The sequence below is a fragment of the Phyllostomus discolor genome, chromosome 4, assembly GCF_004126475.2.
Source record: "Phyllostomus discolor isolate MPI-MPIP mPhyDis1 chromosome 4, mPhyDis1.pri.v3, whole genome shotgun sequence".
NCBI lineage: Eukaryota > Metazoa > Chordata > Mammalia > Chiroptera > Phyllostomidae > Phyllostomus > Phyllostomus discolor.
Genome location: NC_040906.2, coordinates 29,619,697 through 29,628,811, shown reverse-complemented (window position 1 = coordinate 29,628,811; position 9,115 = coordinate 29,619,697). Strand labels below are relative to the sequence as shown.

The window sequence follows — 9,115 nt, the reverse complement described above, 5'->3', positions numbered from 1 at the left end:
ATTGAGTCGCTGGAGAGCGGTGATGGGGCGGACTCACCAGAGGTGGCAGCAAAAGGCCAGCTGTACTCTTCAGCTTCTTTCCCGAACCCAGCGTAGGTGGCGGTTTCCGACCGACTTTCTTTCGATTGTGCACATGCAAGCACAGGGGTGAAAGGTCACAAAAATGGCGCTGGCCGTTCGTCTTCCACCTCGCTTGCTCTTTTGTGGGTCTCTGCCCGGCGGAGCCGCCAGACCCTGGACCTCCGGAGCAGCCGAAGTGAGGGCGCCGTTGGCTGGACTTTGCTGCTTTTGTCGCCGCCACCACCTCGGCTCGAGAACAGCCCCTTTCCTTTCAGTCACTTGGGTCTGTGCGGCCTCTCCACTGCCTGCTCTGGGACCCCAGCGTCCCCTGCTAAGCCCTCCTGGACTGGCTGCAGCCCTCCCCGTTTTCCCAGTCGGCGCTCGGCGCAGCTACAGCACTGAGGAGCAGCCCCAGCAACGCCAGAAAACCAAGATGTTCATTCTGGGTTTCTCCAACCCCATCAACTGGATTCGAACTCGAATTTACGCCTTCCTTATCTGGGCCTATTTCGACAAAGAGTTCAACATCACAGAATTCTCAGAGGGAGCGAAGCAGGTTTGTATTTCCCTGGAGTTGACCTGTACGCCTCCTACATTCAACTATTACACGCAAAAAATGTTTAGCAGTGAGGTGTCCTCACTGGCTCCCACATTATCAAACCTTAGTAGTGACCCTTCGGCCACTTCTTGACTTTAAATTTAGTGTCTGCTTCTTTTCCCATGTCGCCGAGGTCCTCCTTGTTGATGGAGACACCAGGGTGAAGTCCTCCAATTACCTTTTTCACTCTCTACAGGTTTTGAATCAGGTAGAAATGGATTCAAAGCCCGTTTCTAACACTTAAAAGTAACGTGGCTTTGTCTTTTCTGAATGTGACTTTCTGTAAAATGAAAAAGACAGTGTCTGGCACATTATAGGTACTCCATAAGTGTGTGCTGAATAAATGAATGAGTGGGTAAGACTGTTTTGAAGAGTAGATGAGATGACATTTCTAAAGTGTATAATGTTATTTTGGGTAGAACATCAAAACTTCCTGCCAGCTACTGTCAGAGCTCCTCTGCCCTTTACTCCTCTTGCCCTCATTCCCACCTCTCCCCATCCTCCTCCTAAAGAATAACCTAGAGATGAGCAGTTTCCCCTTTCGAGGATTCGCTGAGACAGTCTGGTCACTGATAAGTGCCAAGCACCCTGAACACTGAGAAAGGGCTTTGGGTGAGTCATTGCCCTGACCGTGACAGTTCTGTCCCTCTTTCTGAGTGGCTGGTAATATTCCACCTTACTCTTGAGACATGTAGGTCACTTTGGTTCCTGAGATTTGCAGATTTTGTGTATTCATGCATTTTTCTAGGATGAAAGTCCATCTATAACTTCCTTTTGAACCTTTTAGAGAGTTTGTCATCCCCAAACATTTTTGAACTATCGATAGACAAAAACACAGTCATAGTTTATTTTGCCATTCATACCTCCATGTACCTTAAAATTATGTCATCAATGTAATCATTTTACAGTTGATGGTATACTGGTATTGATATATTTACTCCTAATTTATTTCCAATTCTATAAAACACATCTATTTATATTACATGACCTGTCAGTTATAAATTAAATGTTATTATCAGTGTCAATATAAATTCCTTTCCTGATTCAGCAGCTCTTGACTGATTTATGTCTTGATTTAAAAGTTAAAAAGCAAAGAGAACTTGATTAATAGCATCATAAGGGGTAACCCTCTGCTCAAGTCAGTCTCCAGACCTCTTGTCCATTCGGAGGTAAATCTGCATGATGCTGCTGTTCTCCACAATGCCCGCCAGTGACATGGGAACTTGTCTACCTCATGACATGCACATGGCTGAGCTTATTTATGTGTCAATAAGGAATGAAAATCATCTCCCTACCATAGGCAGGGGTCAGGCCTTAGTGCCTTTGAACTCAGAAGCACGGGATACTCGTTAGTCACTCTGATCTTAGAAGTCCTCCAGCTCTCAGCTGTTTTAGCTTCCCCCACTTTGCTATTAAGTAGCATCCCCACCCCTTCATCAGCCAGTCTGTGTGTAGTTTTGTCTCTTCTAAGTCAATTTTTGTGTATTTAGCTATTCTGATACCCGAAAAGGACGTTGAGTCATCCATGGCATATGTTTGGCAGTTTCCTTAAATTACTGGTTACTTAACATATCTTTCAGATCAAACAGATTAGTTCTTCAACACCTAAGATTTAAAAAGACAGGGCTAAAAAACCTCCTCCCTACTAGATGTCATAGTGTGATTATACCTTCCTTTGCAGGAGTGTGATTCGAGGGCTTGGGAATAATCCGGTCTGGTGCAGAAACACTAGTGTATTTGCTCTCAAGGGCCCCATTTGCCCTTTCTCCTTAGGCTGACCTCCCAGCAATAAGGTGTTATCTTGGATTGTGACTATCAAGTTATCAATTAAATCAAGTTTTTACAATGTTTCCTTTTTTAATTATAGGACATAAAAATGAAAAGGCACCTTAGGGCTTATCATTCTAGCCTAATCCTCTTTCACAGATGAGAAAATCAAGTTCTAGAAAAGTGAAATGATCAGCCCAAGGATGCATAGCTAGTGACTGCTGAGGTGCACTGCCCTGTGACCACTCCACAAGCAGTCTTGGTTACCCAGAATCACTAAAGTTGAAATGGTTAAGTACAGTCCGGGCAAGCATTTTATTTATCACCTGAACCAGGAGAATAGGTGACCCAGTGCTATAAATGGCTTTATTAGCTCCATAGACCATGCTTTCCATTAATATGTGTATATAGCATGCTGTCTTCCCTATTACTGCCATCAAACCACATTCATCACATTTTAGCTTTCTCTGTGAAACAGAGGGCTATTTCCTAAAAGCCTGTAGGTTAGATACTCCTTATCAGTCCAGCTTATGACAGTTCCATCACTGACTCCCCAGATTTAATGCAGACACCAACCCAAGTCCCAGCCTCCTGTACTTTTGATCAACTGGCTATACATTGGGGGTCCTCACATCCCCCAGTAGTTTGCTAGAATGGCTCACAGAACTCAGGAAAGCACTTTACTTGCTATTTCCAGTTCATTTTAAAGGAACCGCCTAATGGAAGAGATGCACATGGCAAGGTATGTGGGAAGGGGTGTGGAGTCTCCATGCCTTCTCCAGGAGTGCCAGTCTTCCCGCATCAATGAGGGTCACCATCCTGGAACCTCTCCTCCTAGTCTTTTCCTTCAGGGATTTTATAGAGGTTCTATTATGTAGGCATAATTAATTAAATCATTGGCCATTGGTAATTAACTCAACCCCAATACCATATTCTCCCTGAAAGTCTGGAGGTGAGGCTGAAAATTCCAGACCTCTAACCACAGCCATCCCCCATCTTCTAAGAGTCACCTCACTAGCCTGAACTCAGGAATGGTTGAACAGGTTAGGAGCTCTGAACCAGGAACCAGAGTGAAGACCCAGTATATGTTACTTGTATCACAGTATCACACGATGGATCTGTGCATACTGACAAATCTCCCCTCTTATGGCCCTCTAACCACATTAATCACTTACTCTTTGTTTTCCTGTATTTTGCTTGCACATTTTAGCTTGGCTATGCAAAGGGGGGCTATTTCCTAAAAGCCTCTTTAGGTTGGACACTCCTATATCATCAGAACCTCCCTTTATCAGAGCAGCCTCCAAATGGTTCATTATTATGTAAGATAATTTGCTCAGGTGTAATCTTTCTTGAGCACACAAACTAGAGTCTCACAGTTGGGCTTCAATATGATGGTTATAGTCTTTGGTTCTTTTTACCAAAACACTACCCATCTTCCACACATGAAGGCTTACTAAAATGTGTAAGGGTCTCTGAACCCTGAGCACCCCTGAGGTGCTTGCAAGGGGTCCTTGAGTCCATTTGGACTTGTGCATTTTCCCAAAATTCAGCTTCATTGTACTAGTTTGTTATGACGCCATAACAAAATACCACAGTCTGCGTTGCTCAAACCAGAGAAGTTTATTTTCTCAGTTCTGGAGGCTCGAAGTCCAAGATCAATGGGTTGGCAGGCTTGGTTTCTTCTGAGGCCCCTTTCCGTTGCTTACAGATAGCTGCCTGCTTCATGTGTCCTCATGTGGTTTTTTCCCTCTGGGCACATGTGCTCCCTGGTGTCTCCTTGAGTGTCCAGATTTCCCCTTGCAAGAACACTGGTTAGGTTTGATTAGGGCTCACCTGCATTTACTTAGTCATCCTTTTAAAGGCCCCATCTCCAAATATGATCACCTTCTGAAGTACTGGTACTTCAACATATCAATCTGGGGAGAACACAATTCAGCCCATAATAATTGATGTAATGTTGTCTCTCTGATATGCCTGTGCATCCTTTCTCCTGCCAGTTCTTCAGATTTCACCTCAGATGTTACTTCCTTCAGGAAGTCCTCTCTCGTTCTCCCAGATTGGCTTACATACAGAGCTCTTCCGCATGCTCCCACATCATCTTGTTCTCACCCCGTCTTTGTTCTTGAACTTGTCTACTTGCCTTCTCCTTACTTGAAGACAGGTCAGGTCCCGTGCACAGTTTCATTTCTCACTGCTAGGGATGTGGAGCATTGCAGGGGGTTCCCTGGCTTCAAGGTGGCACCTCATACATCACAGTCGAAACCACTGCAGTAGGCCATAGAAACTCATGATCTCTTCTGCCACTTTCCCAAACCTGCCTCATCTAGCTTAATGGTTCACGCTACATTATTTTGAAAGGAAATATGTAGGAGGATTTTTATGCAGGGACTACTGTGTACACCCTGCCTTATCTTTTCCAGGTCCTGAGAGTGGACACGTAGTTAGCAGTCTGCCCACTTACTGCTGTGTATGTGGGGAGACCACATGAGAAAAGGAAAGCCAGCTGACCAGGAGTCGTGCCTGACAGTGATGTCTTAGTGCTTGACATTGTTTATCACCTTTATCTTAAAAGAGTCTTTGTTACACTTAGCTATTTAAATTTGAGAATTGTGCATTGTACGGTATTCTGCCTGGCATTTTGAAATAATAATCACCACCCTCCCACTAATTTTTTTTAAGGCTTTTGCGCATGTGTCCAAGTTGCTGTCAGAGTGTAAATTTGATTTGTTGGAAGAACTTGTGGCCAAAGAGGTAAAATATGCTTTTAATTTTCCTTTGAAAATGAATGTATTATTGCCTTGCAATCAAATGATATGCAGTACATTGTCCTTATATATGTTTAAAAATACTGTGTGTGCCATCAGCCAGAGTCGAGTCCCCGTGTCATTCCTTCTGGGTACTTTGGGTTATATAAAAGCATAGAATGACATGCTACCAAGGCATAAGGAAGTAAATGTGATGTCTCTCAGTTGCTCTTAGTCTCTCAGGCCTAGTCACTGCCTGATTTTTACATTAGACTGTTCTGTTAGAAATACCTAGTTTAATAACTAGATAGTTTTCAGCCTTGCTGTTGAAGCTGAGTAAATATGGTAGTAAATTTAAAAATAGGATTAGAAAAATACATTCCATGAACAACTTATTGAGCTTCTTGAAAAGCTTTCAAAAACTCAAGAGGTGAATTACAGTTTGCTTTTTCCAAACTTAGGTGCTACAAGTATTGAAAGAAAAGGTTACTTCACTGCCTGACAACCACAAAAATGCCCTTGCCGCTGACATAGATGAAATTGTGTACACGTCCACAGGAGACATCTCCATTTACTACGATGAGAAAGGTAATGCCGGGGCACAGGCCACTTTAAATGATTCACAGTTGTCCAGATGAGCTCAACTACTGGGAAATCACAAAATAGTGGGAGTTTGTTGATGTAAGTGGATATTTATAGGACTTCAGGGAAAATAATACATTGTTTGAAGACCTAGCCCTGGAAGAGTTCAGATACAGTATAGTTTCTTACACCCTTCCATCTGGAACTTTTCCGTACTGCTCTTTAATTCACCAGAGAGAGCATGGTCACTGAAGTTGCTGAAAAGAGTCTGCCCAGGAGAAGCTGCTCCCATGTCTCAAACTAAAAATATTTGTGTTTCAGATTTCCTAACTCAAAGGAAACAAACCAGCATTTTAAATGTCCAGCCGTATGTTAAATAGCAGGAGTAAAGGAAAAAGTAGATAGTATCAGCTAAAGACTGTTTTGAGAGTATTACTGACTGCAGAACTCCCAGACTGGATTTACCTGGAGACAGTGAGAAAAGCTGAAAGGAACTGCAGTGCTGATTCGGTTCGTCGTCTTGTCCAGTGCACACGTTTTCCCTGCAGCATTCCTGAAAACGTGCTGATGGACTTATTCCTGCCGCAGATGTTTGCGTGCGTGCTATGTGCCAGGCACGTAGGAAATTAGCTTTTGCTTACACAGGGAATTCTGATTTGAAACATTTGTAAAAGTACTTGTACATATTTTTCATAAATGCTTTTTCTCCCCTAATATTTTAAATTGCACCTTAGTAGCCTAGTCACTGCCTGATTTTTACATAAGACGTGTAATCACTAGGCATGGTAAAGTGAATTAGGTAGAACAGAAGCCTTTCTTCTTTCCGGCAGTTGGTGTTAATTACCTAGCAGCAAGAAATGTTTTTCCCCCTCATTTTTGGTTTGACAACAAGTATCTGTTATAATTTCAGAAAATGCCACAAATGTATGTAGTACACTTAGTAAATAGTACATACTCACTAAATAGTAGCGATTATTATTGTGATTCAGAAGAGAGAGCAAATATGTCACTTGCTCTGAGAGAATTTTCTGAAAATAAAAAGGTAGCAATAGAGGTATCTTAAGTTAGCCTGGAATAAGCAAAAAATTTGATCTGTAACAACTGTGTAACTACTACCAATTTCTGTTTCATTTTGGATGCATGGGTGATAGATGATTGTGATTTGTATCTGTGTGTATTTGTGTGTTTTTTTTTCTCTAAGGCAGGAAGTTTGTGAGCATCCTGATGTGCTTTTGGTATCTAACCAGTGCCAACATCCCCAGTGAAACGTTGAGTGGAGCCAGCGTGTTCCAGGTTAAGCTGGGGGATCAGAACGTGGAAACCAAACAGCTTCTTAGCGCAAGCTATGAGTAAGTCTAATCCCATTTCATTGTTTCCTTTCTCCAGAAAATGGAAGGTAGCATGACAGTATGGAAACAAAAGGGAGCTTTAGGAAGAAAGCATTGAAATTTGACAAGTTATTTATGAAGAGAAAAAGTCATAATGACATACTGGCCATGAAGCAGGCGTGTTCAGAACTTAGAAGGAGGTAATGTTTCTGACTGTAATTAAACAGTGTGGCAGCTGTCTGCTGGTGCATTACCAACCACTCCAAAGCTCAGTAGCTTTAAACAGCCCATTTATTTTGCCTGCTATTTTCCTGCTCGGGAATTTTGGGAAGGCTCAGCTCTGGGGTTTTCTCTGCTTCACCTGGCATCAACCCTGGTGACGAGCTGGAGGATCCGTTTCCGCAATGGCTTCTTCGCTGACACGTGCGTCACCTTGGTGCTCCTTGGCTTCTCCACATAATGTCTCATTCTACAAGGCCTTTCTTCGTGGCGAGGGCTTGTGGCAGTCTCAGGCTAGTCACATGTTTTATGGTGGTTGGCTTTCAAGAGGCAGAGACAGAAGATGCTAAACCACTAAAGGGCTATGCCCAGGGTTGGGACAGCATCGCTTCTGCCGTAGTTCATTTGTCAAAGCAGTCACAGGATTTGCGAAGGTAAAGGGCCTGGAGAGACTCCACCTCTTTACGGGGCAACAGCAAGGGCACATTGCAGACCAGCTCTGCAGATGGGAGATATGTTTATGGCCCTTGCTGGAAAGTGAGAGCTGCCATAATTGGCACATGCGTGGACTGTCCACTCACTAGACATTTATTGACCATCTCCTGTTTACCAGGTACCTTAGAAGGGGTTCAAATACAAAATTAACAGGTTCCTGCCCTTAAGGGTACTATCTAGTAGGAGGTTAGCAAATTATTTAAAAGCGACACTAGTTTGAGATAACGTTTATAGTTAAAGAACAGTGTCATCAGTACTGACCTTTAGTTCTTCTGATATTCCCTGCCAAGACCACAGGCAGCTCGTAAGCTCTGTTACTTTCAAGATTGATCCAATGTATATAAACCAGATCACACTAAAATGCTGTTTTCATCACCATATCCAGTATATTTCTCCTCATAATAGGCATATGTTATAGCTAGTATTTAATGACAGACTAATACCCCAGCTTCTCACAGGATTAGCAGGCATGGGAGATCAGCCCATTAAAAATACTCATTTTAGTTGAGAATGTATAATTAATACTTTTGATTTTGTGGGGATATTTTTTGTAAAACTTCTTTTTGTTTTGATTTTTACTTTCCATTGACCATTAGCTTATTGCCAACAGCTGCCTCTGAGAGACACTTGCACATTAGTTATCTAAAGAGTGTTTGGACTGATGTCGGATTCACATTATTTGACATTTTTTCCCCTAGATTTCACAGGGAGTTTACACAAGGAGTAAAGCCTGACTGGACTATTTCACGGATTGATCACTCCAAGTTATTGGAATAATCTTTTCTTGGAAAAATCAGCTTATTGGACTTTTAGCAATTGCTGTGAAAAACCAAGGGAGAAAAATTTTGGATCAGTTGATCTTCACTTAGCCAAGTTTGTGGATTACTTCTGTATCACTATACTCCTTACAGTATACTGGCATGATACAGTAAAGCGTTCTCATGGATTGTTGTCGCCTTCTGTGAGAGAGGTCAAAATAAACTGCAGCCGCCCATTGCTGGTGTCATGGTCACTATTGTTGTGTGTATGTGTGTATATACACAAACTAATTTTATAGGTAATAAAGGAGGTATTGAAAAACTACACACTTCTAAATTAATAGTCCTTAAATATTTTATTTGCAGTTAATACATTCAAACCAATAATTCAAATATGAATAAGGTTTTTATTATTTTTTAAATTTTATTTATTGATTTTTAGAGAGAGATAAAGGGAGGGAGAGGGAGGGGCCTCAACTTGTTTCCATGTAATGATGCATTCATTGGTTGCTTCTTGTATGTGCCCGGGCTAGAGATAGAACCACCACAACCGTGGTGTATGGG

The 9,115-nt window shown here is 42.2% G+C and overlaps 1 protein-coding gene across 1 annotated transcript; it reads left to right on the top strand.

Annotated features, from left to right (window-relative positions):
• The first annotated feature begins 26 nt into the window (after positions 1 to 26).
• MAIP1 (matrix AAA peptidase interacting protein 1) lies at positions 27 to 8,876 on the top strand. The gene is made up of 5 exons (XM_028509571.2): positions 27 to 616; positions 5,105 to 5,176; positions 5,631 to 5,757; positions 6,953 to 7,100; positions 8,492 to 8,876. Exons 1-5 carry the CDS (start codon positions 164 to 166, stop codon positions 8,568 to 8,570), a joined length of 879 nt encoding a protein of 292 aa, XP_028365372.1. The 5' UTR covers positions 27 to 163; the 3' UTR covers positions 8,571 to 8,876.
• Positions 8,877 to 9,115: the final 239 nt, after the last annotated feature.

Coding starts and splice junctions, on each gene's coding strand:
- MAIP1 (XM_028509571.2), top strand. CDS start 164: ATGGCGCTGGCCGTTCGTCTTCCACCTCGCTTGCTCTTTTGTGGGTCT. Junction 617..5,104: donor TCTCAGAGGGAGCGAAGCAG/GTTTGTATTTCC, acceptor ATTTTTTTTAAG/GCTTTTGCGCATGTGTCCAA. Junction 5,758..6,952: donor CATTTACTACGATGAGAAAG/GTAATGCCGGGG, acceptor TTTTTCTCTAAG/GCAGGAAGTTTGTGAGCATC.